The sequence below is a fragment of the Myripristis murdjan genome, chromosome 3 (genome assembly GCF_902150065.1).
Source record: "Myripristis murdjan chromosome 3, fMyrMur1.1, whole genome shotgun sequence".
NCBI classification, from domain to species: Eukaryota; Metazoa; Chordata; class Actinopteri; order Holocentriformes; family Holocentridae; genus Myripristis; species Myripristis murdjan.
The window spans coordinates 3,590,419-3,604,038 of record NC_043982.1 but is presented as its reverse complement, the minus strand read 5'-3'; the positions used below and the strand labels follow the sequence as shown (position 1 = coordinate 3,604,038).

General features: G+C 38.6%; 1 protein-coding gene across 1 annotated transcript in view; it reads left to right on the top strand.

Annotated features, from left to right (window-relative positions):
• ano1a (anoctamin 1, calcium activated chloride channel a) overlaps positions 1–13,620 on the top strand; it is an 82,022-nt gene that overhangs the window by 64,232 nt on the left and 4,170 nt on the right. Inside the window, exons 17-24 of the mRNA XM_030048120.1 lie at positions 607–808; positions 1,392–1,503; positions 1,833–1,890; positions 3,779–3,879; positions 4,641–4,783; positions 11,324–11,476; positions 12,071–12,123; positions 12,889–13,073. Coding sequence (XP_029903980.1) covers positions 607–808; positions 1,392–1,503; positions 1,833–1,890; positions 3,779–3,879; positions 4,641–4,783; positions 11,324–11,476; positions 12,071–12,123; positions 12,889–13,073 — 1,007 coding nt within the window. The remainder of the gene's footprint in view (positions 1–606; positions 809–1,391; positions 1,504–1,832; positions 1,891–3,778; positions 3,880–4,640; positions 4,784–11,323; positions 11,477–12,070; positions 12,124–12,888; positions 13,074–13,620) is intronic.

Here is a 13,620-nt window from a genome sequence, read left to right as displayed (position 1 = left end):
TTTTGCTTTGGGTGTTCTCAGCTATACCAAATGAGAGATGACTGTTACTCAATTTTATTAAGAAACACTTTTAAAGACTTTTTAAAGGGCCATACCAGGGATTTGGAATGTTTGGTGCATTTATTACAACTTACCCACATTTTACACTGCAGCAAAACCATTTCACAAATCATGTGGGGGTTTCACAACATATAAATAAAAATCCCTCAATTTTCAAATTAGAAACTTTGGTCGAAACACCCACCTGATAATGCTCTGCTACTGTTGCCAACAAAGTCATTGGGAAAGACTAGAAGAAATATGAAGTATATACATTTTATAGATATTACGTTAAACATACAAAATCACTGATATGATCCTTTAAGGAAGGTGCTTGTTTGATGTATGATAGACAATGAAGATGACTTACCCAACAAAAGTAATCTAATAAAACAAAGGAGTCAAAAATAATGGGTAAAAGGAATTAATTGAAAAATAAAAAGGTAAAACCACACTAATAAAAAGAAAACTAATGCAATGCAATGCCCAATAAAACAAATGAGTGTAAAATAATGGGAATAGAAGGCAATTGTGTAGCTGTCTTCCTCTCTTTCTCCCTCCTTCCAGATCAGTGTGACGTTTGCAATCGTCTTCGGAGTAATCCTGTACAGGATTAGCATTAAGGCAGCGCTGCACATGAGTTCCTACCCAGCAGCACGATCCAACATCCGGGCCACCGTAAAAACTACCGCCGCCATCATCAACCTCATTGTTATCATCATTTTAGATGAAGTCTATGCCGCCATCGCCCGCTGGCTCACCACACTGGGTAAGGCAAAGGTCCCAGTTTGTGATAGGACAAGAGGAATTCTATTAGTTCTTTTAACTGTAATATGCAGGCTTATACCATCTGAGTTATACAGTACATGTTTGTGTTCTGTGGTTTGTATATTCAATAGAAACAAGGAAGAAAGGATATTTGTTGCTTTTAAGATTAGATTATGGAACCACAGCCAAATATCTAAGGCCAGTGTTGCACAGGGCAACTTCCATACAATTTGTTGTGTGTTGCAAATTATTTTTTTACTGTTGCTATGTCACCAAACCCATATGGAACATTTCAAATGATGATGCAAACCCAGTTCATAATTTTCATTAGATGGAACTTCAAAACAACTTTATCATTTGCATGATACCAAGTTGCATGAAAAAGTTTCACATGTAACATTGGCTTAATAAGCTGAAGACCATCAGTTGGAGAACTAGTAACAGTGGAGTTCAGATAGATATATTACTGTGTGGCTGAAAGGACTCCTAAAGTTATACTAAGCTAATGTTACTTTTGATAATGGAAGTACTGCCTCATGTATCTAGTGTAAAGAGAAGAAAAATGATTGTGTGCTGTGTTTCAGAGGTTCCAAAGACAGACAAGAGCTTCGAAGAGCGCCTGATCTTCAAAACCTTCATCTTGAAGTTTGTCAATGCCTTCACTCCAATTGTTTATTTGGCCTTTTTCAGGGGCAGGTAAAAGCAGAGTTTTCTTTAATTAATAATTTAAAGATCCTTTGTCATTTGTAACTCGATTCCTTTGTGTAAATAATTTGGCCTGTTTTTTGTGTGTATGATACATATTATTTTAGCTTCTATGATAAATCCTGAACAAATGTTGGAAAATTAGCAAAATCTGCCATTTTGTTGAAATTTTTTTATCCAAAGTACTGGACTGTAATATGACCGCATGCAGATTTTTAGCACATTGTGAAATATAGTGAAAATGATTACACTGGATAATAAGCTTTACCTGCTTTTCCTGTGTAATTGAATGACATTTGATGCTTGTGTTTGGTCCACAGGCTTGTTGGGCGTCCAGGAAACTATCTGTATGTTGTTGGATCATACAGAATGGAAGAGGTAATTGAGACCATTAAAGCTAAACATTGTATAGCCTGAGACGTAATGGACACAAGAAATATTACATCATTGCCATTGCTATGCAACACAAAGTGTGATGACAAAGTTGCAAACAATGTAATGAGCATTAGCTAGCTAACCTGATGTAACATTGTTGAAAATAAAAATGGAAGACAAGCAGAGATTTTTGGGCTTGCTCTTGAAGAACAATATGAAGAGCCTGTTCTGAAAAGGAGGGTGTTGACACAGGACCAGTGTTGGGGAAAGTTATTTCTGAGAGTAACCCATCCAGCATGCTTTTTAAATCTGCGTTTTGGTGATGTCATTGCTGCAGCTGAGAAAGAAAGCATTACTGAGTGCACCACCAACTCAAAAATCACTACAGGCAAGAAAACTTTCAGTTCAGTTTATCAGAACAACTGAGGCTATGTTTGTTGACAGCAAGCACACAAGTAACAAATGTGCTTTGAACCCATTTGCTCTCCATTCTTAAGAAAGCACACCAAACTTGCATAGAGTAAATACTAGGCCCTGTTTGCTGCACGGATCCCATGTCCTGTTCCACCATGTGCAAACAACAGCACAGCAGCACCAGCGAGCATGGCTCACACTATTCCAGTTTACATCTCACATGTTCTTCCGTTTTGCCAGCCAGCTGGCTTACCAACAACATCCACATGGCAACCGTAGCTAAACCAACAAGTCAACAACTCATCCATTCAGCGCCAACATGTCATACACCACTGCTGCATGAGATTTTCTTTTGAACTTCATGGATTTAAATGAAAAGGTGACAAAAATGTTTTCAAAAGTAACAAGTAAATTTGAAAAGCTAACAAGTTAAGTTACTTGTTAATGCAAAAAATAATCTGATTACTGTAAATTGTTAAGGGGTAACTCACTACCCCCAACAATGTACTATACCAGACATCCTTCTAGGGAGAACACAGGGAAGTACTAGAAAATCTCAATAATAAAAATAAAACAAGCATATGAACAAACACATATTCTGGGGTACAGTCAGCCAATCAACAAATAATATTCTTTCCTTATCAGACCTTTGATACCTCACTAAAGGTCTTTAAACAAGCATCACATTAAATCTGATACAACCAAGAGTTACTACATATGCTAGTTGTCAGACTGAGATGAGACTTAGATCGCATTCATACCACAGTCCTTCCTATGTTTTATGCCTGAGGCAGATTTCTGAATGGCTCTTCCAGTCACATTTTTAGATGACTGTTCACTCTGATTCTAAGATGTAACCTTATCCAGTGTCAGAATAAACTGACAGCAGTGTTGAAAAGACACATCAGCAGAGTAGGCGGAGCTGGTTATAGCATATGCCTTCTAGTTTTGGCTTAACTCAATCTCCCCAAATATCAATCAAGTTGTCGGTCTGGCTTTCTTTCTATTGTTGCATCTTGTTGTCACTCAAGCCAACACTGACTAAGTTGTCTGGGCTGACTGCTGTAAGATTTGGCAATCCTGACAAATTCAAAGCTTTCAAATGCAAGCACATGTAGGTGTCAGATGTAGGTGTCACACCTCCATCTGACGCGAGATGCAGTTTTGTTCCACACATCCAGATGAGTCATACTGGTTTTGAAAAGGTGCATCTCCATGCAGCAATTTGCTGTTCACTCTGATTGGAAAACATGAGATGCGGGGAAAAATCAGAACTGAGACACTTTAAGCTGCAGTATGAATGTGGCCTCCAATAAACCGGTTCTTGTTGGCTGCTTTTCTTGCTCCTGCCTAAAATCCCTTCCACTTAATCCTCTGTCGACCACCACCATCATCCCTCCATTTTCCTCCAAACCCCTTTTTCTTTTCCTGCCCCTGGCCTGCACTCCTTGACTGTCTCTTTCTCCTCCCTGTACAGTGTGCCCACGCTGGCTGCCTCATGGAGCTGTGCATCCAGCTGTGTATCACCATGCTGGGAAAGCAGCTCATCCAGAACAACCTGTTTGAGATCGGCATACCGTAAGTACAGAGCACACCTCATGCATCATGTATAAACATGCACTATTTCATGCAGAGAACACACAGGCATGCACAGCAACATATGTAACATGCACATACACATGGGAAAATGCTTGTGGAATGGCAGTCCAGCTTAGATCAATATATGTTACTGTATGTGGAATCTCCCCAGTGAATCGTGTTAATACCCACACAGCATATTGGCTTTTGACAGGAATGATTGAACTACCTGACTTGCTGTCAGACATACTTCACCTGGGAAGGTTACACATTCCTGAACTCCATAACAATTGTGTTATTTTAATAATGTATTTATAAATACTGTTAAATTATTGAATAAAGCAATAAATACTGTATTAAATACAAGAAATTGTTTTGATTTTGATTGTTTGGCCCTTGTACTACAATTATCCACATTTTAGATCACAGCAAACCATTTTGCAAATCATGCAGGGGTGCTTAAGATTTCACAACATATAATCAAAGTCCCTTTATTTTTGAATTTGTATTTGTAGTTGAAACATCCACCTTATAATGTTCTGCTCCTACAGCTACCAAAGTCATTATTATTCATCAACCATGGAACTGAAAATTGGCTGTGTAAAGTAAAGCAAAGCTTTGTCAGTAAAAATGACAACTGTAGTATAAAATTGATGATTCCTACTAAAACTGTAAATTGTATCTCAGTGGTAATATCTGTAAAATTTAAATGATGTCTTTATCGTATCATTCAGCCATTGTAACACCCTTTGTTTGTGCAGGAAGCTTAAAAAATTGCTCCGGAAAAGGAAGTCCGAGATTGACCCGGAGCAAGAGAAGGAGCTGAACAAAACCTTGCATCGGCATGAGAAAGACCACTTCCTGGGTCCCTTCATCGGCCTCAGCCCTGAGTACATGGAGATGAGTGAGTCATATGCAAGCATGCAGGCATTAACACTCTGAAATACTTGTGCACAAAGCTTGTATGTATGCTCACTAATTGGTCCAGATACCAAACAACACCGTCAGCAGCTAATGGCGGTATATGGGGCATCATGTGACTCATTGACTTGCAAATCTTTGATAAGAAAGCAGTGTTTCCAATTTATGCGAGCGCCAGGGGTCAAATGGAGCTTAGTTATGTTTCATTATCATCCTGATACAGTGAGTAATTGGCTTAGTGATTGATTTTTCTACACTCTGTAGATTTATTTGAGTAGAGAAGAGAACCAATTACCCTGTTCCCATACTGTCAGATTCTGGACACTAAGCAGCGGAAATATTGGAACTAATGACAAAATGTAGATATTTAATTAGATTTTTGACTTCCATATGCTAAGGGTCAGTACCCTCCAGGGGTTTGCAGGATTGTTTTGCTTTGTCGGATGCATTTTGTTGTTGTTGTTGTTGTTGTTGTTGTTGTTGTTGTAGTTTGTTTTGGTTTCAGAGTAGATGAGAACATTAGTGCAACTGGAACACATGGCTTATTAGTCTGGTACTGGCCAAACAAACAGCACCAAAAAATTGCTACCTTGTAAGCTAAGTAACTGATACCGACTGCAGTCATTTATTCATATTTCATTTTTTCTCAAAATGATATCATTTGCATAACCTTATCACAAAATTTGAGTTAAGGTGAGTGAGTAATAATGCATTTAGCATTAACTGCAGCTCATCCCTGGAGAACCAAACCATGCACTTTACTTGTCTGGTTCTTAGACAACTCTCAGCTCAAAGATACAATCTAAACATCTCGGGGTTACGAGAGTAATCCTTAAACCCATTAAGGCCCATATTGGCCATGACTTGTATCAGTGCCATGTTAGCTAATCCTTACTGCTGCTCAGGTATCCTTCCATTCAAACTGTGTTAACACTGTACTCAGAGGTGGTGTAGTGATAAATGTTGTATTCTGTTCTGGCAGACACAAAATCACACAACCTAAGCAGCTGAACTGCTGCAATGAGGTCTATGTCAGTTTTCTGTAACTGTAAATCTGTCATTTGAAACTGGGAAAGGATCATGTTCCACAAATTAGCCATAAATTCAGTTTCCATTTTGTTTAATTTGCGCTGAGTGCACTGGCTTCAGATAGAGTGTCTCTTCTCTCATTCTCATCTGCAGATGAGAGTAAGATATCTAAGGCCTCTCTAATTTTGCAATAGTTTTTCCAAGTTTTTCCAGTAGCTCTACTAAATGATACTAAATATCTCAACAATTTTTACAAAAATTGTTGAGGTAGATGGCATTTCTTGAACCAAAGCTGTATCTCTTTGAATGATTTAAATGAAACCCATGAAATGAAAGCCATGACTAACTTCTGGTGACTAGCTAATGTGTGGAACTGGGGTCTGTTTCACAAAGCAGGTTTAGTGAAAACTCTGAGTCTGTTAACCCTGAAATGAGTAACAGATTCCATGAAACTAACCTGGTCAGGACCAGGTTTTTCTCATGAAACCTCGAATTTCTCTCTGTGTCCGCCCTCTTTCAGCCACACACGGTATTTAACTTCCTCATTCATTCAGTCAGCAGGCGAGTTTTGGCGTGGCGTATTAGTTCTGCCGTCTGTTATTTAAAAAAAAAAAAAAAAAATTTAAAATTTAAAAAAAAAAAACAGTGAGTAGGCCTTTATTAGAAATCCATTAGTAGTTAGGTGGTGACTTTTTTTTTCACGAACATGGCATGTCCTTTCGACACCGATCCCGTGGATGAAGGTGCAGTGTTACTGCGCAGAGAATTAATTAATCATCGGGAGATGGTTATAAGACTGCATATAGATGTTTGAACAATATATTTATATTTCATCTTAAGCTGCTGCCAAGTGCGCTTCTCCCCCGCGGGATTGCATCTAAATGAAATAAATTAATAGGCTACCATTCAAGCAGTTTTCCCCAGTAATGTTATTGTGATTGCAACGGACTACATTTAAACTTATGCATTGACCCGAGCAGCAATGCTCTCCCACGCCATCTCCCTCTCCTTTGCCACTGCAGCAGTGTTGCACTTTTAAAAAAAAAAAAAAAAAAAAAAAAAAAAACATGTTCAAACTCGCTGTATGAATGCATCAAGATTTCTGATTCAACTGGGGTGAAAAACGCAGCCTGACACTTCCCCGTTGCCATGGTGAATCGTCAAACCGGGGCTCTTTTGACGCTGTCTTTTTTATACCTGTGGTGCACGCGCTTAACTCCAGGTGAAACTACTCCGAGTTGATCAAACTAACTCAGATCAGCTGTTCTGGAACCGAAAACTCAGAGTTTCCTATCTCAGAGTAGATCAGCTCAGAGTTCGGGGTAAGACTCAGAGTTTGTTGAACCTGCTTCGTGAAACAGACCCCTGGAATATCTTGACAACTGCATAGTGCTGGAGGAGGTTGGCATTTAACATTCAAAAACCCTAAAGAAGAAACAAGAATTGCAAGCAAGGCTGCTGTCATGCAATCAGTTGTCGTGGTTTGATTATGTAAAACAGTACTTTCGCTCCCACATCCTTGGCGTGTGTTTTGTATGCTTGTTCTCAGTTCAGGGTTTTCTCTTGGATTTTGGCCCCATTCTGACATGGGGGTGGGCTCTGGGTCTCATTGGCTGCTGAACAAGTGATTAACATGTCAGTTGGGCCATCAGCCTAGCCCACTCAGCTCAAAACTTAATCCAGTTGGTGGTAGTGCAACAAAAAGATGGTTTGCCAACCAGCAATGAAAAAAAAAGAAGCTCTTAACCAGAGATTTGTAGGCAGACTCATTGTGTGTTGAGGCAGTAAAGACTAAGCACAGTAAATTTAACATTTGCTGCAAAGATATTGAATGTATGAAATGATATGAAATGGTATGAAATGATGATTAAAGCTCCAGCGTGAATGCAGTGGACAAAAATAGAAATATATTTTGCATATCAGGTTTTTATCTACATTCAGCCTTATTGTCCTTTTTTTAACTTTACCTGTGACTTATAGAAAATGATAGTAGAATTTTCAATTTAAATTAAACAAAAATAAACAAAATTCAACCAAAATTTGCAAATCATTCATTCATTTTCATTTTATTAGGTAATACAACACTTGTACTTGTTTTCCATAGAAAAATACAATTCTATATGCAAATAACGGTAAGTGCAAAAAAAAAAGTAAAAGTAAAGTATTAATAGCCCCTTTCAATAATTCAGTACATCAGTTTTGTACACAACACTTAATTTTTACAATTCAGGTAATTAACATAGTAATTAAACTGTAATCACACCATATGCAGTAGCCACTGGTACACCTAATTATACACTTTACCTGATTATATGGAATGAGGTATACTAAGAATGCATACTTAATTAAATCTGACCCTAAAAGTATTCTATTTGTCAAGCCATGACAGATTTATCCTGATGTTAATAATGGCACTATATTTACAAAGATGATGTTCTACTATCATTTTGTGGTTTTATAATATGTTACATGTTTTTGGTTTAAAAAAAACACAGATTTTGTGTTCCATTGAATCATAGTGGATCATCAATCATCAATGCATCGTGGACAGATGTGTGCTCCTTCAAAATAAAAGACATCCCTCAGTCCTTGGTGGTTTATGAGTAAATCTCCTTCATCACCTCTATGAGAATGCTGTCACCCTGGTTCAAAGACGATCTCTGAGCTAGATGCTTGAACTCTGTGTCAGTGTCAGCCATCCTTTTTCTACCTTAATCCAGAGGTTGGAAGCCTAAGCATATTGAGGTCAAAACTAACCATAATGCTTGACCATGTCGACACAATCATCTTAACAGTCTGTACTAACACTTTTGATCTTTTCCTGTTTCTTTCTCAATGTGCAATCCTCCCTCTCCACATTCGACCTTTGGATGATATGGCGAATGTCAGCTGCACACAGCACAATGCATTGGTTATTAACTAGCAAACCAATTCCAGTGATAACAACATAAACTAATACCCTCATTGAGGTATTTTGTGTGAGTGCCTGCATGCGCGCACACACACACACACACACACACACACACACACACACACACACACACACACACACACACTTTACTTTGCTTTATGAAGATAAGTGGATTATACAGACCTCATTTTAATGTGACTGGTTAGAGCTCATGGTGCATGGTGGTTGTCATAATTGCTCCATCAGGGCAAATTATAACTGGTTGATGCAACAGCCCACTAGAGAGAAAGCGCTTTATAAAACAATGGCTGGCTCAGTTTCCCCTATGACTGTCTTTCAGTAGTATCCCTAATAGGGAGAAAAACAAAGAAAAGATTTCCCCCACCTAACAAGGTTAACATGCATCATGACCTACTCAGTGTATGGACAAGCCGTGTATTTTCTCCTCTGTCATGTCAACCTCCTTGGCCAGTATATGTCATATATCATACAGTTCATACAGTTCATTTTGTTGACAAAAACTATGATGAAATATAATGAAATATGATTATAATTGTTGTCAATAAATAAAAATGATACAAAAATGCCAGAAATACATGGATCAGAAGCACAACTTATGACCTCAGTTTGGAAGGCAAACAGATATATGGCCAAATGTTAGTTTTGATATTAAATACAGTGTAAACACAAATGTTAGATACAAAATACAAGAAACTATGAGAAATGTGGATTAATCTGTGTATAAATGTCATAACAAATAATTTAATTAGGAGTTTACAGGAAAGAAACAAAAAATATAAGAATTGAATGAGAAGAAAAAGATTAAAACTTTGAAAATGACTGAAATGTTTTAGTCAAAAAGACTAAGACTAATACTCAATCAAAATTGTCTGTTAAATTAACACTGCATACAATGGCCACACGCACTTTGGAAGGAGAAATAATCTCATTGTTTAAATTAAACCTCAATGATTTCAGCCATTCAGCCTCAGAGAACTGCAGTTTTTCTGGGTGCAGGTTTCCTAACTGGTGAACATGAATGACAAAGAACAAAAAAGATGAAGGGCAATGATTTGTTTTTTCATTCAGTCTTGATGCCATTCATGATATTCTACAGAGGGTAGGAAACAAAGTCAGCTAGAGACAAAGATGACAGTGTGCAGCCACCACTAAAAATTATGTCAATGACAGAGGCTCCACAGGGCTGTTGGAGCGGCTGCTTCAGTTGTCCCCATCTTAACATTGACACAACAGACACTAAGCAGTTGCAGACACGCAAACTGTATTGTTTTGTTTATATGTGGAAGTAGAAAGCAGAAGCCTGAGGAGTGTAAAATTTAAGCCTGTCTGCAGTGCAGATATTTAGCTGATGACATTTCTTTCAACCACAGGCCATCAAGGGCTGACTTTGTTGTTTGTCATCATTTTTGACAGCGCTGATTTCTATCTGAATATGTTGCTTTAAGGCAAATGTCCTCTTATGCATTTGTCATTGGTTTTACAGATTTCATGGCTGACGTGTTCCTTGAGGGTTCCTGGGAGAGTAGTTAGAGAGGAAGTGTTATTATGCAGGGTTAGACTGATACAGTGGCCCCATCCTGTATTAAGCATCAACTATCAGTCAGGCAAGGTCACTTCCATTCTGATATAAAAATCATCAAACTCCAAATATATGAGCCTTTGGCAGCACAATAATTTCAGTACTGAGACACTTGTTGTGTCCTGATGGAGATGTTTTCAATATTGTACTTGTCTTAAGACTCGGTTGTCCATGATCAAAAGCAAGCAACTGATTATTGCCTACTATAGTGAGTTTTGTATCTTGGCATGGTCAATGTGAGAAGTCAAGGATAGAAATCTGTCTGCTGATTTATTGTTTGCTTGACTAATTATTGGTTTTGCCACGGGAAAATGTTTTCTAATGAACAGAGAAGGATTTTGGCATTTTTGTTGGTTAGGAGGAAAAGGAGAAGGGTTACAGTGAGCAGGAGGAAGTTGTGTTATATAAGACTGTCTGGGTAGACACTGCCAAAGTAAAGCTTTCCTTCATGATAAGTTAATGCTCAAATCTACAGCCAAGTGGGGTTAACGACACCCACTTCTTGGTGCTGGTCACGACAACGATTTCAAAGTTAACTAAACAGGAAATCTACACAGTTGAAGTGAATATGATACTCGCCTTTCACCAGTCTGCAACTGAAGTGATTTGGAGGCAATTGGGTATTTTGCTCATTTGCGACTACAGTTTTACTTTCCTCATCCTCACCAATATTGTCCAGATTTTTCCTAACAATCTTTGATCAGATGTTGTTTTCCCTTGAAACTGGTCACTCAGTGCTCCACCACACAGCTTCCACTTACAGTTTGCCAAAACTTAAGGCTGAGTTTGATGTAGGCTATGCCTTCTTTTAACTCTGTGCAGTCAGTCACTGAAAGCAGCTGCTGTTATTTCAATGTTTTTATTCCAGTATCACATGCCCTATCCACAGTCACTTCCCCATTTAAAGAAACCGGCAACCAGTTCATTCATTAACTGTATTATCTCTACTCATTCATTACTTTTGTTCTTTTCTGACTTTTCAGTTATCCAGTTTGGGATGGTGACTCTGTTCGTGGCCTCTTTCCCTTTGGCTCCACTCTTCGCTTTGCTTAACAATATCATTGAGATCCGACTGGATGCAAAGAAGTTTGTTATGGAACTGCGTAGGCCTATTGCTGCCCGAGCCAAAGACATTGGTACGAGTCCTCTGCTTCAACTACAGGAAACAATGACTATCATCTCACAACAGTTTCACCTAAAGAAACAATTACTGACTAAGGCTGACCTGGGATGCAAACCTTTTGTTTTTTAATACAGTGTTTCACATTCATTGTTTTTCAGAATGTTTTTGCTTCTTCAAATCAACATTAATTGACACTTAACTGAAGAACCCCTGAAACTATAGTGCATCATACTATACAAAGCTGGAGTTTGCTCATGTTGTCACCTTGTGCATCTATGTTAAATTTTTAACATCAGTAGCTATGATCAGGTAATGCTAACCAAAGGGTAATGGTCAGATACATCTTTTTTTGTCAAGTATTGTGTGTAATATTTCAACAACATGAGAAAGAATGTGCTGTAGGGTGGTATTTTCTGGGCAATGCAAATTATCACAATGCACTCAACCCCTTATTACCTAACATCCCCAAACATACAGTACTGCAAGTCTCAACACTTCTCCTTCCAATGGCTTTTGCGCCATCTAGTGGAAGTTCATTGGAAACAACCTCATTTGAGCAGGGTGAAGCTGTTCTCATCACAAAAATCTTTCCTCTCTCTTTTTGCAGGGATCTGGTACAACCTCTTGAGAGGCCTCAGCAAGGTAGCAGTCATTGTTAATGTAAGTCCTGTTTCCTTCCCACCGCATTACAGACATGCCATGGTGGGTCTGAAAGAATGCTCCCGTGCATAATTGAGTAATAAATGCTCAGTCAGGAGAGAGTTTTGTTGTGATGTTCTTATTCATTAACTCTGTCAGATGGATGACCCAAACATCACCCGAGTCTCACAAGAGTTCCTCGTAGTTTAATTGTGGATATTCAAAAAGTTTTATCACCACTTCATCACCCTATACAGCCTTGCTTCTCTCTGAAAGCCCAAATTACACATTGCCCCTAAACTATTAATCCAATGCAGTAACTCACACTGACTATAAAAAATATTAGGAACTCTTTCTACCCCTTTTGTGTAATCCATGACTCACTCCACTCAAGGCATAAACATCCTCTGTCTGCTCCCTGTCACCTACATGTCCCTTTCATAAGTGAAGTGCATTTAACAGGAGAAATCAAGGTTGAACAGAAACCAAGAAAGTGGGTAAACCATGACCTCAATTTGGTGATTATCATAAGGCAGACAACCACTAACAAAAACAAAATACCTTTATATGTTCAAGTATCACTTAAGAAGATCCTTTCCTCATAGCTTAATTCACTTTATAATACATGCTATGATATATGGTGGTAAACTGCAAGATGAGTACTTTGCAAATGAAACAGAAATTGATAAGCTCATTCTTTGGTGATATCACTAAAGGCTCACAATTTTAAAAAGGGAATGTGGTAATATTTCATCCACGCAATTTAGATTTTTTGTTCATCCGCAGGCCTTTGTCATCTCCTTCACCTCCGACTTCATCCCGCGACTGGTGTACCAATACATGTACAGCCCTGACGGCTCCATGCATGGCTTCGTCAATCACACCTTGTCTTACTTCAACGTCAAGGATTTTCAGAAGGACACAGAGCCTCTGCAGCCAATGCACCTGGGCTACAAGGTGGAAATATGCAGGTAAGCTTTCCACGGCTTGTAGTAGTATATGCTGATGAGAGTTTGACTTATCTTGGTTTTTAAATGGCAGTACTGATATTTTTGTTCTGCTGCCAATAGCTGAGATTTTGGTCAGTATTCAGGATCTTTCAATTCGACTGTTTTCAGGCTCAAAAAAAGTTTTCCCTCAGATTATTAGTGTTGCTGTGATTGTCAGGGTAAAAACAGCATTTAGACCAGGGTTCCCCAACCCAGTCCTCAAGAACCCCCTGTCCTGCAGGTTTTTGTTTCAGCTCTGCTCTTTCACACCTGACCCATTTAAGGGCTTCAGGGCGTGCAGGAAGATGTGTGGGCCTTAATTGGATCAGGTGTGCAAGAGCAGAGCTGAAACAAAAACCTGCAGGAGAGGGGGTCCTTGAGGACGGGGTTGGGGAACCCTGATTTAGACCATGAGATACTCCATTCCCCATTCTCCACTGAAACCCCAGCTGATAATAATAATATTAACACTAGTAATAATTAAAGCTGAAACATCTAATTTAAAAAATCATGTTTTGGTTCATTTTAC